At 41.5% G+C, this 19008-nt stretch overlaps 2 protein-coding genes across 3 annotated transcripts; both read left to right on the forward strand.

Annotated features, from left to right (window-relative positions):
• Nucleotides 1-3302: 3302 nt before the first annotated feature.
• LOC114281931 (uncharacterized) lies at nucleotides 3303-5952 on the forward strand. The gene is made up of 3 exons (XM_028224517.2): nucleotides 3303-3518; nucleotides 3645-4016; nucleotides 5367-5952. Exons 2-3 carry the CDS (start codon nucleotides 3648-3650, stop codon nucleotides 5613-5615), a joined length of 618 nt encoding a protein of 205 aa, XP_028080318.2. The 5' UTR covers nucleotides 3303-3518; nucleotides 3645-3647; the 3' UTR covers nucleotides 5616-5952.
• Nucleotides 5953-8111: 2159 nt separating this feature from the next.
• LOC114281943 (uncharacterized) lies at nucleotides 8112-10652 on the forward strand. 2 transcript variants are annotated; one of them, XM_028224531.2, is made up of 4 exons: nucleotides 8112-8250; nucleotides 8578-8705; nucleotides 9424-9619; nucleotides 10412-10652. In XM_028224531.2, the coding sequence occupies exons 2-4, from the start codon at nucleotides 8590-8592 to the stop codon at nucleotides 10463-10465; spliced, it is 366 nt and encodes a 121-aa protein (XP_028080332.1). In that variant the 5' UTR covers nucleotides 8112-8250; nucleotides 8578-8589; the 3' UTR covers nucleotides 10466-10652. The 2 variants fall into 2 exon arrangements, with proteins under 2 accessions (XP_028080332.1, XP_082731994.1); XM_082875868.1 differs by having other exon boundaries at nucleotides 8141-8382.
• Nucleotides 10653-19008: the final 8356 nt, after the last annotated feature.

Here is a 19008-nt window from a genome sequence, read left to right on the forward strand (position 1 = left end):
GAAGAAAATGTGATCTCCCACCCTTGTACCACCTTCCTAACAATGAAAATAGGGTCCATGCCAAAAATGAACCCACACCGATGCAAAACGAGAGTTCGGGGGTCAAAACGCGCAGCTGGGTACCCCGAAAACTGACTATCAAGCACCGGAAGTGGCGTGCGACCACGAAGGTGGTGTCCCGGGCCATAGTGTCCCTCTAGGGAGAGGAAACAATGTGTGTGCCAAAAACCGAAGCAAACGGAGAAAGTTAAGCGGTCCCGAATCGAGGCGCACGGCCGACGGCTCCGAAAATCGAAAACTGGTCTCCAAACGGGAACAATGGCTTACGACCACGAAACGTAGCCTACGGCCATTGAGAGATGGTCTACGAGACCTCTCCCTTCCTTCGAGAAGAGAAATAGAACCTGGTTCGTAAACCGAGACGAAGCACAAAAGAGTCCCAAAGTCCGGAGGCAAGGCTCTCAGTCAAGACTCTGTAACCTCAGAATGAGCACAATATGCACCATCACTAAGCGCTCAGTCGATGACGTCCGAGTCTTAAGGTCGGTCAAAAATAGGGTGTCTACAGATCTCAAAACACCATTCCCATCACTGAAATTCCTCTGAGTTTCAGTGGTGAGAAGGCCAAAACAAGGTGGTCCCAAAGGCTTAAAAAGAAGGCACAAAAGCAAGGCCAAACAAGCTCTAAGAGGGGGTAAACAACCCCCAACACAAAAGTGACCTTAAACAAAGATCTCAAGCATGAAAAATCAGAACTTTTTACAGTAGAAAGTTAAGCTTAAATCAGCATGCAAATAGGTCTAAAAGCTTAAGCAAGAATGAGGGATTAAAAGGTTAGTTGTTCACCCTTGAAGAACACCTTCAAGAACACAACTCCAGCATTCTTTCTGAGCTTAAACCAATCCAAAAACACTAAAACCAACTCCTCAGTACCTCATCAACAAAAGAATGGTGTTCTAGTAGGTGTTTGTGTGTAATACTATGAAGAAATCACACTTTTGAGTACAAACAAGAGCAAATGGAGAGAGAGAGATAAAATATAGAGAGAGAGTGATATATGTTTTGTATATCCAGATTTCAGAACCTCTGGAAAGGGAGAGGGGCCTCCCTTCTTATAGAATTTCAATTCTCAAGCTTGTTGAACAAGCTTGAGTCTTGATGCAATCCCTCTATACACGTGTATGGAGGATGAGAATTGTGCTCACCAACTGTCACAGCCGGCAGAAAAATATCTGCAAAAGCAGGTGGAAAGGTCTCGGCCAAAAAATATGGCCGATCGACCAAAAGAAATGTCGATCGGCCAACACTTATGGCCGATGGCAAGAAAACAAGGCCGATGACACAAGGCCTTAGCCGATGGGTTGAGGGGATGGCCAAAAAGCCACCATCTTCCCTCAGAAGCAAAACCACAAGTTCTTGGTCTACAATCAAGTACAAAAACAAACAAGTTGAGAGATCCTAAGGCAAGGTGCGCAGCCGAGACCTTCGGGAACTCAAAACGAATACGAGCATGGATGATCATCAAGTGCTCAAATGATGACGTCCAAGTCTTGAGGACGGTCAAAAATGGGGTGTCTACAGCGGGTTTCTGTCAAAATTTAGGCTGGGCCGAGTTGGCCCATAGGCTAAGAAATTAGACCCAAATCCAGGGGGTATTCAAGCCTTGGGCCGGCCGGGCTGGTAGGCCTAGGCTCAGGCTTAGGTCGGACTTGAGCGGGTTTGAACATTTTTTTTTACCAAAATTTTATTATTTTTTACAAAAAAAGACACTGGGCTTGGGTTGGACCAGGCCTTAAGCCGTGCCATGAGTGTGCCTTAAGTGAGCCGATGCCGAGCTTCAAAATGATAGCCCAGGCCCAAGCACAATCAGGCTGGGCTTGAGCCTGGACTCAAATAGGCTTAAACGGGTCGGGTTCATCCCAAATTGCAGATAGATTTCGAGTCGCCTACAGATCACAGATCATTTTTACACTACCATTTTATGAACAAACCGTTTGTTAAGCTAATTAAATTGTTGATGTTCGCTATCTAAAAAAATTTATATATATGAATAAATTTATAATTACGTAATGGATTACAAAATTATCCATATAAAAGCTAAAAATTATGCCAAAAAGTAAAATGACGTAGCCCAAAAAAAATAAATAAATAAATAAAAATTTACCCACAGCAGATAGCCTAGGCCCAGGCACAATCAGGCTGGGCTTGAGCTCGGATTCAAATAGGCTTAAACGGGTTGGGTTCATCCCAAATTGCAGATAGATTTCGAGTCGCCTACAGATCATAGACCATTTTTACACTACCATTTTATGAACAAACTGTTTGTTAAGCTAATTAAATTATTGATGTTCGTTATCTAAAAATATATATGAATAAATTTATAATTACGTAATGGATTACAAAATTATCCATATAAAAGCTAAAAATTATGCCAGTCATCATCCACTGACTATCAAGTCGGACCGACCGGAATCTTTTTTCCAATGAGGTGGCGAAATATTAGGGGTAGTTTGGGATGATATAAATAAGTGTATTTTTTAACTTTTTATGAAATATGAGTTAGATATGAGTTAAGTTTGAAGTGATGTGTTAGAGTATCTTCAACGGTGTACCAAATGTTTCACCAAATCTGAGTCGAAAAGGGGTTATTTCCTTAATTTGATACTTCGCGCTCCAACGGTTCAACATCAAATCCGTTTCATCAAATTTGCGCTGGGCAACCGGTTGGTTGACCGGGCGGTCGACCGGCCGGTCAACCGGTAACGGCAAAAATTTTTTATTTTTATTTTTTTACCTGTTTGAACCTTTTTTTTTTTGAATTTTTTGAACTTTTGGTGGTCGACCGGGTGGTCAACCGGCCGGTCGACCGGGTGGTCGACCACCTAGGCAATTTTTTTTTTTTTTTGGGGACTGGTTTGAACCTTTTTGTGAACGGTCTGAACTTTCTCCGGGGCGATCGGTTGGTCAACCGGATGGTCGACCCGTTCGTCTCATCCCAACGGTTAGGAACAGTGCTTTGGTAAAATGCTTCGCCTGCACTCAGTTTGGTACCATTTTTGCTGAATTCTGGATTTGATATCGATTTGGTGAAACCGTTGGAGCTTAAAAAAGTGACTTTTTCACCAAATTTTAAATTTGATGCCAGGTTTGGTTCACCGTTGGAGATGGTCTTAGAGAAGTGATATGACTTAAATAAGATAGTAACTTTTTGACTTTTTAAATTTTTTTAGAGATACCAAACTAGGCCTTAGTGGATGATGCAAGCCTAGGACTTAGCACGTATAGAGAAATCCTGTGGCGTTACGGTTCCGTGGAATATTCCTCGAAAATAAAATCTCAGATAAAGCCCAGCCCCTAACCCTATATACTCTCATACGTGTGGAACGCGACAACCGTGTGTGATGAGCTGAAAAAGACATACGCAGAGGCCTTGTAGCACAAGAAATACGAGTTCGCCTCACGAGAGCCGTCCGATCAGCTAACACGTCATCGATCGTGATTCAACGGCTGAGATCGAAGTATTGCGTTGAGCTAGAACGAAGAAGCTCTTGCTATTCCCTTCTCTCTCTCCTCCCCTGAATTTTTTTCAATTTTTTGGATTTAAAATTTTGATTTTCTATCGGATTTTCTCGGGAAATTTCCAGGAGATGAAAATCATGGAGGGAGAAGCAGAAGTAGAAGGAGAAGGAGAAGGAGAATTCGACGAAATTCGTGAAGATGAAGAGGAGGATACTGAGAAGATTGATGGTGTGGAGGAGGAGAAAGATGGAGAGGACGATGACGAGGATGACGATGGTGAGGACGAAGACGATGACGAGGATGATGAAGAGGACGATGCGAAGGAGGTGTTGCAGAACTCTGGTGGCTCTCCGGTTCAGACAGTAGATGACGATGAGGAGGATGATGAGGACGATGAAGACGACGACGACGACGACGACGACGACGATGACGATGACGATGACGACGACGAGGAGGATGAGGGCGAAGCGAACGATGAGGAAGGCGAAGAAGAACAGGTGATTTTGCTGAAACCTATTTTGTTTTTGTAATTTTTGATAGACTAGTTGTTGAATTTGTCCAGATCTGGTGGTTGTGTTATTATCTCTCTCTCTCTCTCTCTCTCTCTGTGTGTTGTTTGTTCTGTCTGTTTTCTACTCTATTCGTTTTTTCTGATATTGAATTGTAAAACATATTTTTCGAACTCGATGATGTTTGGAAGCTTCACCGTATAACATATTCCCACACAGACGAGTTTTCAAATAGTTTTCCAGGGAAAAAAAAAGTCTAGCAACTGTTTTCCATGGCCAAACGGTTTTGCTCAGTTGACTAATCTCAAATTTTGCTTTTTTATGGCTATTGATTCGTTGCTTGTGTGAGGAAAAAGCTTGATCGTTCCATGATATTTGTGTGTTACTCTCTTATTTTGTCCATATCTGTCTGTATCTGTGAGTTTCTTCTGTTACGTTTGTCCTCCCGTTTTTGCTGTAAATCTCTTCATAAGTTGACTTTGTCTTGTCTGTGTGCATAAATAAGCAGCTCTGATTTGTCTATAAACCTATGCAAGTTTTTTTTTTTTTTTTTTTTTTTTTTTTTTTTTGAAATTCAGAATCATAATCGGTAGATCATTTGTTGTGAAGACTTTAGACCTTGGGATAACAGGATTAGGCCATCTCCAATCATGACTCAATTTTTTACTTGAATTTGAATGAAATTTTAAGTCAAATATATTCTTCAATCATGACTCAGTTCCCATCATATCCTTAAAATGGCAATTTAGTAAATAAATGAAACAAATATTTTCTTTATTAGACATTTGAGTTCGGATTTGAGTCTCTCCTCATTTGAGTAACAATTTAAATAAAACTGAATTTGATATGAGTTTGAGTCAAGAATGGACTAGGATTCAGGGTGTTTTTTACTCGAATTTAAGATTGAGAGCATTTGGATATGGATTGCCCTTGTATCACTCTCTTTTCCCTGCCTCTTTTGCTGATTATGACATTTTCCCTTGATATATTTAATACACCCTTGAAGTCCACCTTTTTATGGGTTCACTTTTTCTCTGAAAGTTCTGTTTGAATCAGGAATTTATGTTGTGTTTGAATAAGGAATTCATGTCGCGATTTGGAGGGACAAAAAAAAAAAAAAAAAAAACTTTTGGGAGTGATGAGATATTTTCAAAACTACAGATCAGAATTCAAAGCAAAAAAAAAAAAAGTTTCTTCCTGAAATGTTGGGAACCAGAGCCACTAGTTTGATTCTTCACCACTTGAATGTGTGTTCTTCTAGTTGACAACATGCATATTGCATTTGATCTTCTTCTTTCTAACTATCTGCTGATAACGTACCTTTAAATGATCACCTAGGAGGATATGGGAACAGAGTACCTGGTTCGACCCTTGGCTCGTGTTGAAGATGAGGAAGATGCCAATGATTTTGAGCCAGAAGAGAATGGTGACGGAGAAGATTTTGATGAAGAGGATGAGGACAATGATGAAGATGGTGCTGGTGGGAAGGTTGAGTTGTCAGCAAAAAGGAAGAGATCAGACAAAGATGACTCTGATGACGATGATGATGATGGAGGAGAGGATGATGAGAGACCGTCCAAACGATAGGGGCAGGCCCCTTTCGTGGATTGAATTGACACACACAGGTCAATCTCCCTGCCTCTCTTGCTCTCCTAAATCCATCTGACCTCTTTGTAGGAAGGATAGGATACTTCATGGGGCTGTATTATTAGGGTTGTAGCTTTCATTTTGAAAATGCATAGTTATTGGGGTTTTCAAAGGACTTCTGTCTAGATCTGGTGTAAGGCGTTAGTTAATATGTTAGATAAGGTTGAAGTACTTCTACTTCAGGTTAATTGTTTGGTTGCAGATTGGGTTTATTCCCAGACTTTGAATGATTAAAAATACTTTGTGAATTTATATATTGTTAGCTGCTTTGAGAAAATATTTATTTTTGGGGTTGATGATGATGAAGCTTCTTCTCTCTCTCGACTCAAACTCTTCTACTTTCATCGCAGTGACGGAATTTGCAGATGGTGAATCGTTGTTGTTAATAGTATATATATATATATATATTTGTTTTTGGGACAACCTAGCAAAAGCTAGTTGATGAATTCAATCCCTAATTTAAGGGTTATATATGGTTTCACAAGTATTCTGGTTAGTATTACACCAATGTTGTGTGTGATTACACTTGTTCTCTCTTAAATTTTCTATCACTACAGACTTCAGTGAATTTACAATGTGCAATTTCATTACCTATATCAAAAGCATATCGAATTTACTTGAATCCGGTTTGGGATGTTAAAAAAAGCACTCAATTGTCACTCTTTTTTTTTTTTTTTTTTGTTCTTTCTAAAAGTTGTTTGTTTGTAAACATTGATTGTTTTTCCATTTCATCAAAAGATCTTTGGCACAGGAGGAGGGTGTTGATCTGTATCACCAAAATGTTGATTAACTACGAAAATAAAAGAAAAAATAAATCCATATTTTAGGCCCGGCTTTCATCACCAATAAAACCCAAAACAGCTAACAAGCTTAACTGAGATTTTGCAGGGGGTTGGATTTCCCAAGTTCACATATAAATTTTTTTATCATTTTTCTCCAGCCAAACAATCACTATAATAAAACAAATACAAAAAAGGGGAGAAAACTTAAATGGTTGAACTTAAATACACGATGTCCAAATCTGAAAAATGTCTCCCCATCTTTTAGCAACACCACAGCATTTCAGTTTGTCGAATCCATCACAGCAGCTAGCGGTGACAGCATCATCTCCTCTATTCCACGCACGATGCAGCAGACATCCCCTCAGAATATGTGCACGAAGTCGTAAGCAAATCTTTTCAAGTCAAGGAAAGTGGCAATAATAGTATGATCATTTGTAGGAAAGTGCAAACTCAAATCAGTTTAAGACTTCAAAAGATTTCGTAAAAAACACATTTTCAGGAAGAACTACATTCCTGATGCAACCAATTGCTGTTATTGGAATTCTCTTGAAAAAATAGAAGAAATTTCTTATGCTTTGAATGGAGCACATTCCAAGAAGTTCCATGGCAGTACCTAATTGCACCCAAGAGCAACTACTACTACTACCCATGTTGATGCCTTGGCCACAGAAAAAAGGTATGCATATATATGCAAGGGTTTGATAGTCAAAAAATTCTGTTTTCCTGGTACAAAACGACGTCGTTTTACAATCGGCGACCAAATTTTTTTGTCGCTAAAATTTTTCAATTCCGCCTCCACGTTTTAAATTTTCCTCCCAAACTTTTGGTGACCAAAAGACCAGATTAGTCGCAGAAAAGGTACCTTCGCCGACAAATTTTTTTAGTCGTCAAATCTCAATCAACGGCGACTAAAATATTAGTCGCTAAAAGTACTAATTTGGCGACTAATTTTTTTTTTTGGTTGCTAAAAATAAGTTTTTGGTGACCAAATTTTTTGGTCGCCAAAGAAAAAAAAATTTATTTTCCATTCCGCAACTAAATTGTTTTAGTAGCCAAAACTCAATATACGACAACTAAAATATTTTTGGTCTGGGAAAATAAACTTTTGGCAACTAAAATTTTGGTCGCCAATTTTACAATCAACTTATTTTTGATCTTCCGTGACCAACTTATTTTTTGGTTGCCAAAATGTGACCTTCCGCGACCAAATTTGTAGTTGGTCGCCAAAAGCATACCACTTTCTGTGATCAACTCATTTTTTGGTCACCAAAATATGACCTTCTGCGACCAACTCATATTTGGTAGCCAAAAATAATGATCATTCGCTACTAATTAATATTTAGTCGCCAAAAAGTAACTTTTAGCTACCAAATTTTATATTGGTCACGAAAAGTAATCGCTAAAAGTGCAGATTCTTGTGGTGAATACACTTATAAAAAAATTTCAAAATTTCTTATTATCAAAATGAGGGACAATTAAGTAGAAAACATCGCTCAATAAATAAGACTAATCAATAGGACTACTAACTAATTATCCCTATTTTTTGGGGTACAAGTCACATAACTTGAATTACAGATAACAAAGTTAACAAATAACATACACGTCGGGTTTGGGTGGAACCTTAACCCGAGCCGTTTACCCATTTTAACAAGTTAAAGTTCAAATCGGAATCGATTGGAGCCAGAGATATTTTGCAGTCAAGAGGACTCTTTTGAAAAGGAGCTCTCTTCCATTTCCGTTGTAACCAAAAGAAAAAAAGAAAAGGAGCTCTCTTCTTCTCCACCGAGCACAAGGTATAAATTCTACACACACACACACAAATATATATTATCTGAATTGAAGCAATTACTTTTCTCTTCTTGGAAAAATTCTCGAATCTCGATTCGCAGATCTGTTATATACGCAACACACAATTGTAACTACATGTGAGTATACACTGTTGATTACAATTCAAAAAAAAAATATTTTTATCCAGGTTCAATTCCATGCTTCAGTGACTTTCTGTTATTATTCACTTCAATTTTTACGATAAATTTAACATTTTGATGATGGGTTGGTTGTACTGGGTAATTCATTCACTTTTGCGTATTGTTATTGTTGATTCTTGAATTAAATTATAGAGTGTAGAAGCTATGGGTGGACATGATGACTCAGGTTCGTCTGAGAAGAAATCAATTGGGGTTGCCAATGATGTCCCAACTTTGAATGCTGAGAATATGCAGAACAACATGAAAGCTGTCTATTACTGGTTTGTTTCTAGACCTCCCTGCAATTTCTCATGATGAACAAAGAAAAATAAATTGACTAACTTGGCTGGTTAATTACAATAAATTACAATTATATGGCACGTTCCAATATGGCTAGAATGCATGAAATTAGGGGTTTCCTAGGCAACTTCGGATAAGATGCATTGGATTTTGGCAACCCGTAGACGTGTCCACAGCCTATCTATCATGGATACTAGATTTGGTGTTTTGCACACGTTGATCATGCTATGTTTTAGATTTCCTAATTCAATATGTGGAAATGAACTTATTGTAGAATGCATTTTGTCATCTCTATGAACTGCTAATTATTGGCTTCTATCTCTGCACCTTCTTTCTCCAACGTAAGCCAAATTTGCTTGGGTTGTTGTGGTTATACTTTTTGTGAAGCCATGTCTCAAGTCCTAAGATAGCTGGGTTCTGTTTTCATAAAAAAGGAAAGCTATTTGAAGAATGTGGGATGAGACAATAATGAAACCTATGTTTTAAAATAGATCTAGTCCTGCATAGAAGTTGATGTTGGGAAAAAGACTTTCATAGCTGAATTTGGGATTTAACACATTGTTGAGTTGTTCAATTCTGATTGAGAACCATACATGTTCTAATGTACATCGTTATGTTTTCATACTTTCCTTGTTCACAAACTTGTTCCGCCAAGCATTGTTGGTTGATATTAAAAGCTGAGGTTTGTCTATTGGGCAGTCGAACATTTATGTGTATTATTGGTGGAGTTGTTGCTGGAATTTTGGGATTTACTGGGTTGACTGGATTTATCTTTTATTTCCTTGTCATGGCAATTACTTCGGTAGGACTCATAGCAAAGGCGGGGTTTTCCATCCATTCATACTTTGATTCCTGGAACCAGATTATATTTGATGGCATTTTGGGCGGGCTTATGGTACGCTTCTCTATTAATTTTCAATTATTTATTTCAAGTTTATTTCTTAAAATGTTTCCCTTGATTCTTACTTTGAAGACATTGATTTCACTCATGCATAAAATTCTTCACTTTTTGACATATCTTCCTCTATTCTCCAACCCCCCCCCCCCCCCCCCCCCCCCTCTTAAGTTTTGTGAGTGTCCGTCTTTTGAACAATACAGTGGGAGTACTCCTCTACTTGGCTCATCCTACTTTAATTCCATGATTTATATCACCGCCAATCTCTCCTTATCTATAATTAAGTGTAGTAGCTAAATTTCTCACTCTTTGGTACGCTGAAAGTCGATGAGTTTTGCTTCATCCTTATTTGTATTTTTAGTTTTGCTAAAATTATATTCCATGTATGCTCCTTTCCATTTTAGAGCTTCTCTTCAAATGATGGTTTATTATTTGCTCCTGTTTTTATTATTTCAATTAAAATAATTACACAATTAAATGAGTGTATGATGGAACCTGCTTTGAAGTAAAAAGCTAAGAACTAAGCCATAAATTTAAGATGAAGGGTTTGTGAAATTGCGAGTTTACTTGTTTGCCTTGTGGTTCTTCCTACTATATTCATAGATCTATGTTTTTGGGTTAGAAGATGCAATCTCCAATATTATCAAGCCTAGATGAAGAACCCCATTGCCATAATTTTTGGGGGATCCTTGCGTTATGATGGTGCATGTGTACTTTAACAGCGTTTATTCATCATTTTGTTCTATTTCCTTTTCTTTGTTAACTGGCTAACACTATTTTGGTTTTTTGCAGTCATTCGTGCTGTTTTGGACGTATCCTTTTCATAATTCAGAAGATTATGCATAGAATAACTAAGAAAATTAAGAAAACACAAGTGCAGACAGAGTCTGCAGACCCCATGTAAGGATGATGCCAATTATGTTGCCAACGTCAAAACCATCAAAATTATGTGGATCTTGTGTTCCTAAATTTCTACATTTTTCCACAGCCACATAAAAACACATTTTGCTATCTAGAAGGTAGTGAAATTAGGCCATATCATCTTATCACTGGAATATTCCAATATTTATCGGACACCTGCCAATGGAGGCATCAAGTATGTATGACGGTAGGTCGCGTACTCCCCGTCCTCCAAGTGTAGCAATACATCGGTGCCCAACCTGGCGTCAATAACACCCTGGGGAGTGAGCCTATCAGCAGACCGCATATCGTCCAGGGGTGCTGAAGGGACACTCTACTCAGGGAAGCCCATAGTCTGGCAAAGGAAGCGTTTCCCCAAAAACCAGGCCCTACCAACCGGCCCCTCAAACAGGACCCTGTACCAAGAGGCGGCCCATTCTCCGGCAAGCTAAAATCGGAGGTCCCCACCCAAAGGCACCCAGGGCTGCCATGTGATTTGCAGATAACCAATGCATAAGCCGATTAGAAATCGTAGATATGCAAAATAAATCAAAGATGAAAACATGGAGAACTGAGAGTTCTGAATTACCTCTGTCGGCCGCACTGTGTCAAAAAACTATCGTAGGTAGGGGAGAGTCTCCCGGGCCCGCGGCTGGTACTGGCCCTCAAAAACGAGCGAGTAGGGGGTCATGAGGGGCGCCTCCACCTCGAGCTCTGGGGCTAGCGTCGGGAAGTACGCAAAAACCCATAACTGTGGAAAACAGGGCAAAAGCCATCAGAATACAGAATGCTGAGTACAGAATGTGAGTACAGAATGTAAAGTGTGCCGTGCGTACAATGTACAGATAATGAAAAGCAGAAATGTAAATCAAGAGGGCAGAAGGTACCTTCCAGGTTCTCCAGTAGCCACCAACTATGTTCCCCCGTCCGCGGGAGGTCGCGCTTATGTAGCAATAGAGGGTAGCCAAGCCGGCGCCACCCTAGTCATACTGACTGACCTACGAGAGGTCTACCAGGGCACTCAGCAGATATAGCCCAACGGTGTTCCCCCTATCGGCGAATAGAGTGGTCCCGAAGAGGAACATCAAAAACCCTCGGGTGTACTGTGCTATCTCCTCGGGAGTCTCGAGCTCCCTCTGTCTGAAATATGAAGAAAACCAGGTGTACCGGACTCGGCCCGAGGATCGGTCGACCGGTGGGCGAGCTCCCAATAGATAAATCCAGGCAGCCTCCCACTCGCCCATGTCCTCATCATAAGGGATCTCCTAGCCTCCCACGTCGAGGCCTGTCAACACAGCAAAGTCGAATGGGGTCATAGTCATGTCCCCGGTAGCTGAGAAATGAAAGGAATTGGTGGTGTCCCACCACCTCTCCACAAGAGTGCCCATCAACGTCCTGTTAGCGGGATAGCGAGATATCCCAGTACAGAAGGGCCCGAACCCTGCCTGATCAACCCAATCACGGACAGCCTCTGGAAGCTCTGTATACCCCTCTCTCGCAGCAATGGAGCCATATCCCCGTGTAACACGAGAGGACACCTGCATTCACAATGAACACATGTATTCAGTTTCAAAATGAAATGAATAAGCTGCGTGCAAATGAAATGTATGAGCTGTGTGCAAATTAAATCAAATACAATGCTGTGAACTGCGTGTTCAGTATGAGTTGTGCGTTCAGAATTGAAGTGTGTGCTGCGTGTTCACAAACAAATTTGGGCTGTGTGTTCAGATTTCAGAAATAGTGTGTGCTGCGTGTTCACCATCAAATGTGGGTTGCGTGTTCAGAAATTCAAAGTTTGGACTGCGTGTTCAACTCTCAACAAGTGTGTGCTACGTGTTCACAATCAAATATGGGCTGCGTGTTCAACTCTCAACAAGTGTGTGATGCGTGTTCACAATCAAATATGGGCTGCGTGTTCAGAAATTCAAAGTTTGGGCTGCGTGTTCAACTTTCAACAAATATGGGCTACGTGTTCATAAATTCAAAGTTTGGGCTGCGTGTTCAACTCTCAACAAGTGTGTGCTGCGTGTTCACAATCAAATATGGGCTATGTGTTCAGAACAAATGTGTGCTGCGTGTTCACAAACAAATTTGGGCTGTGTGTTCAGATTTCAGAAATAGTGTGTGCTGCGTGTTCACCATCAAATATGAGCTGCGTGTTCAGAAATTCAAAGTTTGGGCTGCGTGTTCAACTTTCAACAAATGTGTGCTGTGTGTTCACAAACAAAGTTTGGGCTGAGTGTTCAACTTTCAACAAATGTGTGCTGCGTGTTCAGAAATTCAAAGTTTGGGCTGAGTGTTCAACTTTCAACAAATATGGGCTGCGTGTTCAGAAATTCAAAGTTTGGGCTGCGTGTTCAACTCTCAACAAATGTGTGCTGCGTGTTCACAATCAAGATATGGGCTGCGTGTTCAAAAATTCAAAGTTTGGGCTGCGTGTTCAACTTTCAACAAATGTGTGCTGCACAATCAAATATGGGCTGTGTGTTCATAATTGAAATGTGTGCTGCGTGTTCACAAACAAATATGAGCTGTGTGTTCAGATTTCAGAGATAGTGTGTGCTGCGTGTTCACTATCAAATATGAGCTGCGTGTTCAGAAATTCAAGTGATTGAGCTGTATGTTCAAGATGCAAACAGAGTACTGTGTTATAGACTAAGCATTCAGAACAAGCTGTGTGCTAGAATGAGCAGAAGTATGGCATGCGAATGTGTTCAGAGCGAGCAAATAAGCATGCGTAGCATAAAATGCACAAAAAATGCAAAATTAAGGCAGGAAATGTAAAAAAGTGAAGTACATACCTCTCGTGCCTGATAAGAGAGATGGGACTCTGGCTCCCGCAATAACAAGTCCACAGGTGCTCGAGCATTAAAGTCGGTAAAATGATAAAAAACCGCCTGAGGGAGGATGTGTGTCGGAGGGTCATACCTCTCATGAATGAATGGCCGAACCCTCGGAGGTAAAGACATGATGTCAGGCTCACCTCCGGCACCTGGAGAACCTCCGTCATGGGGAAAATGACCTGCCATCTCAAGAAATCTGCAAAAATGAGCAAAATGAGCCAAAATTAGAAAAAGTCAACAAAAGTCAACTCTCAGGAAATGAAAAAGTCAACAAAAGTCAACTCCCGAGAAAATCTTCCAAATGTTGAGACAAACTCACCTCAAGTGGTGAAAATAAGAAAAGAAGCTCCGAAATCAAAATTTAATCGGTTCAAAGTGAAGAGAACTGAAAGTTTTCGCGAAACAACTTTGCGTGGGGCGTTAGAAAACGCGTATAGAGCGCAGATCTGAGAGGAAAAATGCTCTAGGAAGGGAGAGGGACTTATTTCGGACTTAGAGTTGTGAGAAAAAAGTGTTTGGCTTTGTATATTTAAAGAAATGAGTGTGAAAGGACAAAATTGCCCCGGATTTGGGCTAGGTGGTCGGCCGGCCACCTTTTCTGGTAGGCCGACCACCCCCTGCACTCAAACCTGGTCGGTGGCCTCCAGTGAACTCCAAACCTGGTCGGTGGTGTTCCCAAGATAGTCTCCAAGGTCTCTGCAAATTTTGGTAGTGATCGGAGTCCCCGGCACCCGAGAAAGTACAAGAAAAGTGCACTTTTCGTCGCGAAATCCCTCCGCGGGAACTTCAACTCCAACTTTCGATGCGCGTTTCATCGTCACTCATCAAGAGCAAAATGTATCCTTTTTGAGCACGTTGTGACCCTTCCGGGAGGTAAACCGGAGGTCGCGATTGAGTCACACTCGTCAAAACTTGCATTTCTTTGCTCGTTGTTTCGTGTCAAACATGCATTCGAGTTTGCACTTATCCTGCATTGTTATGCACGTCACTTGCATTCTCATGCATACCACTTGCATTGTTGTGCACATTTCATGGGTATTGTCATACCCTCATGCTTAACTTGCGTTGATACGCGCGTGTCTCTCGCATTGCGATGCACTTTCCCATCGGTGCCCTGTTTGTCTACGTTCGATATAGCGTTGAACATGTGTTGCTAACTAGGTTGTGCTTGTTAAGTTTCTCTCTTTTGCAGGCACGATATTGTATATACGGTTCATTTGAAGCTGGTGCAACCAGACGAATCGCGCAGGTATTGTATCTTCTCCGTGTGAGACGTGGCGAGAATTGAATAATTCTCCGCATTCTTAAACTGCATGAAATGTAGTTGTTGCTTTGCATTCTTGCTTAAAACTGTTGCGTGTGCGCTTCGTTACAGCTTGCTGCTTTGCATGATCATGAGTTACGTCCGGCTTTGTGCATATCATTTTGCATCTTGCCCCCTGCCTACGGGCATGCCTGCGGGCACATCTTTGTTATCTTGCCTGTTTGTCTAAGTCTTCAGCCTTGTCAAAAATGGGTCGTGTCTGAGCTTTGACATTCACTCCCGTCAATTACGACTTTCGAGTTCTGTCAAAGAGGGGCAACTGTAGACACCCCATTTTTTACCAACCTTAAGACTCAGACGTCACCAATTGAGCGCTCGGTGATATTGCATATTGTGCTCGTTCTAAGGTTGCGGAGTCTCGGCTGCGAGCCTTGCCTCCGGACTTCGGGGCTCTTTTGTGCTTTGCCTCGATTTGCGAACCAGGTCCTGTTTTCTCTGTTTTCTCTTCCCGAAGGGAATGAGAGGTCTCGTAGACCATCTCTCAGTGGCCGTAGGCTACGTTTCGTGGTCGTAGGCCATTTTTTCCCGTTTGGAGCCCAGTTTCCGATTTTCGGAGCCGTCGGCCGTGTGCCTTGGTTCGGGACCGCTTAACTACCTCTGTTTGCTCCAGTTTTTGGAACACACCTTGTTTCCTCCCTTTAGAGGGACACTGTGGAACGGGAGACAACCTTCGTGGTCATACGCCACTTCTGGTGCCTAACGGCCTATTTTCGAGGCCCCGGACTGCGCGTTTTGGCCCCTGAACCTTCGTTTTGCATCCGTCTTGGTCCATTTTTGGTAGGGACCCTATTTTTATTGCTAAGGAGGTGGTAGTATGGTGGGAGGCCACCTTTTCCCCTTGGAAACCAGCTTTCTCTTTTTCTCTCTCCTCTAGTCGATTTTTCTGACAGAAAGCTGGTTTTTCTCACTTTTGAGCCACAATTTCTGGTTTTTCATACCACCATTGTGTTGTGCTCATCTGGGAGGCCACCAATAGGGGTAGGCCGGCCAGTAATTCTTCTTGACCCTTTTAAACCTTGCTAAAAAGCTAGTTTTTCTCTCTCTTGGGTCACATTTTCTGGTTTTCCACTATACAGCTGCGTTGCACTCATCTGAGAGGCCACCTTTCTGGGGTGGCCGGCCAGCATTTCTCCTTGAACCTTTTGACCCCTGGTCAGCCGACGAGGGGGAGTGGCCGGCCAACCACTTGAACTGGTCGGCCTACTTCTTGCTTTTTGCTCTCTCTGAATGCATCACAGCTGTGCCAACTGGGAGGCATTTGGACCATCCTCCATACACGTATGGAGGATATTTGAAGCTTCCAAGAGAAGCTTTAGAGCCTCTCCTCTATAAAGGAGAGGCTTGTCTTCATTTGCAAGGGTTCAACAATTTTGAAGGCTTATACACCTCTCTCTCCCTATATCTTTACACTTGAGCTCCAAAAACCCTAATAGTCTTGGCCATTTGCACACCAACCCTTAGTACAACACCTCCACTAGAGGTTAAAGAACTCCCATCTTGGTCCAGAAGTTGCTGGAAACCTGCTCTTCAAGGGTGAGTCTCTCTTTTTCATTTTCTTGCATTATTTTGCTCCATTGATTAACCTTATTTGTAAGCATTTCTAGACTTTGTCATAAATTGAAAAGTGTCTTATTTTGAGCTCCTCTTGAAGTTTGATTAGGGACACTTTTCTGTTTGAGGCCATCTACCTCCTTGTATGCTCTATCCCTCTTTGTAGGCTTATTTTGCATCATATCTTAGTCCTACTTGTGAGCATTTTCGAGATTTGCCATGAACTAAAAAGAGTTTTATTTTGAGCTTATAAACATGTTTTCTTAAGGTCATTTTCCTGTTGGGGGTCATCTACCCCCTTTCATGCTTTATTTCCTCATGTTTTGAGCTATGCATGTGAGCATTTGCATTGGCCTTGGTTTGGCCTTTTAGCCACTGTGTGTCTTTGAACTTCAAAATCATAGAGGGGTGACCCTCTCACCCCTCATTCTCTTTACTAGCTTTATTGGCCTTCCAAAGGACCCCCATTTTGCATGCTTTGAAGTCTTGTTTCAGGCCCTATTATGTGAGTTTTGAGGTCTGCCTTAGCTCTGTCCAGAGCCCTTTTGGCCATATTTTATGTCTATCATGCATGTGTGGAGCAATCCTCCTTAAGGCCTTTCAAGGGGACCTTTCATTGCATACTTCCTTGAGCCATTTCAGGCCCTTTTTGGTGAGTTTTAGGGCTGTCATAATTGAGTTCCAGAGCTGGTTTTGCTATGCTAACTATCCTTGATGCATGTGTTGAGTAACCCCTTACATGGCCCTCCAAAGGAGCTCATCATTTTTGCATGCATTGGATACATTTCAGTAGTTATTTGGGCATATTTTAGCATATCATGTTCCTATTTTTGGCTGGTTTGGTGACCTCTCTTATGCTTCATGTACATGCCATGTAAACCATGGTTCACCAGCCTATGTTGCACATTGTTTTGGCCCTTCATGTTAACACTTTTTGGCCATGCCTTAAACTGATTTTGTGCTTATTTTGGACTGCCCTAGCTCTATTTTTGGGTTTCATGGTTGAATGATGTTTGTTTTGCACGCTTGTAGTTCAATTCCCATGCTTAACTTTGAGTTTTGAGGTCCATTCCATGCATATACTGAGGTGTGTTCATGTTTTGGGTCCATTTTGCATCATATTTTAGAGCCTATACGAATGCTATATTGCCATGTTTTGCACTCCTTAAATGCGTTTGAGAGTTGGGCTTGTATGCCTCATTTGCCGACCATTGAATGAGCTTCATTTCGTTGCATTCCGAGCCATCATTTTAGGCTATTTTCCCACTATTTCAGACCTGCCTAGGGTCTATTTGGGATTGGTTTTGCCACTGGTGCATTGCTTTGGGTACCTCTAGTGTAACGCACTTCACTAGTTTCGGTACCCGGGCACCCTAGCTTGCATTGTGTGACATGTTTCCATGATTCGGGACCATTGCGCATCATATTTCAGTGCTGGAAATTGCATGTTTGTATGCCATCTTTCATCCCTTGCCATGCTTTGGTAGAATGGCATTTGATGCCTTAGGTTCGGTCCTTGGTATTTGTGCATGTGTGCACGCATTTCGGTTGTCTCATTTTCATCTAATGGCCACTGATGTGAGTGTGGCTGAGGTCCACTCATGTTGGTGTAAGTCCATCATGCATTGTGTATGCCATTTCGATCCATAGCATTGTGTATGCTGAGTTGCATGTTAGAGCATTGTGTATGCCATGTTACATCGAGCATTGTGTATGCTATTTCATAGCATTGCGTATGCTAGGTTGTATGTTAGTCGCATTGTGTATGCCATCTCATTTGCATTGTGTTTGGGATAGGAGCTAGCCCAAGCACGGGAAACGAGGGACGTTTCGTTCTCCGAGTGACGGAACGTGTCTCAATTCCCGGTCGCCGACACTCCGAATAACCCATGATGGAGTTTAGGTCTTGTTGTGTTTATATGTGCATTCATTTCACATTGAGTCGTGCAATTCGACTTCTCGGCCATCATGCATCGAGATGCGTGATTGGTGGTATGAGGATCGAGGACTGCACTCCCTGAAGAGTAGTCATGCATACATATGTGAAAATACTTTGTTGTGCCCCTTTCTTGCTCTCTGTTGCAGCAAATCAGAAATCAGTAGCTTTCTAAAGCCTTGCACAGCATTCTGGCATTAATTGCAAACAGAGGCGAATCGGGGCATCGCGATGGATTTCCGCTCAAGGCAACTCGAGCATGCATCTTTCATCATTCGGAACAGAGCTGAGGTGGTCCATGGATTTGCATGCTAATTTACTTGCTTTCCTAGTTAAAGTGTTAATTAATTAGGGTTTTGTACTTATTCGGACTGTAATTATTATTCGGACTGTATTATTTATTCAGACCCTCCGAGCGAGGGCACAATTGTAATAAGTGTGCGTGCGTGTGATGTATGTCTTCCAACCCCACGTCTTTCTCCCTTTTATTTACCAGCTTATGATGGTTAGATTAGGGCATGTTTCAATTAGCATACTTATGCTTGCATGTTTGCATCATTCATCTGTCTTGCATGCACCGGGCTCGGCGCATCATACTAACTGCATTTGTATTTCAATTCCAAATTGAATACGTGTTAGTTGTAGCATCATCACATGCCATCTTTAGAATAGTCGAGCCTATTGTAATTGCATTCCTGCATGTGTTGCATTAGGCATTTCTGTATAGTTAGGATCATGCATGGATTTCTAACATAGCTTCTGTTTTGGCTTGGAGTACTCGGTAAGTGTTTATGCTTTAGCATTCTTGCATGTGTGTGAGTGACTGCCATGATAG

The sequence above is a fragment of the Camellia sinensis genome, chromosome 6, assembly GCF_055761805.1.
Source record: "Camellia sinensis isolate YWXY chromosome 6, ASM5576180v1, whole genome shotgun sequence".
NCBI lineage: Eukaryota > Viridiplantae > Streptophyta > Magnoliopsida > Ericales > Theaceae > Camellia > Camellia sinensis.

Coding starts and splice junctions, on each gene's coding strand:
- LOC114281931 (XM_028224517.2), top strand. CDS start 3,648: ATGAAAATCATGGAGGGAGAAGCAGAAGTAGAAGGAGAAGGAGAAGGA. Junction 4,017..5,366: donor AGGAAGGCGAAGAAGAACAG/GTGATTTTGCTG, acceptor ATGATCACCTAG/GAGGATATGGGAACAGAGTA.
- LOC114281943 (XM_028224531.2), top strand. CDS start 8,590: ATGGGTGGACATGATGACTCAGGTTCGTCTGAGAAGAAATCAATTGGG. Junction 8,706..9,423: donor ATGAAAGCTGTCTATTACTG/GTTTGTTTCTAG, acceptor TCTATTGGGCAG/TCGAACATTTATGTGTATTA. Junction 9,620..10,411: donor GCATTTTGGGCGGGCTTATG/GTACGCTTCTCT, acceptor GGTTTTTTGCAG/TCATTCGTGCTGTTTTGGAC.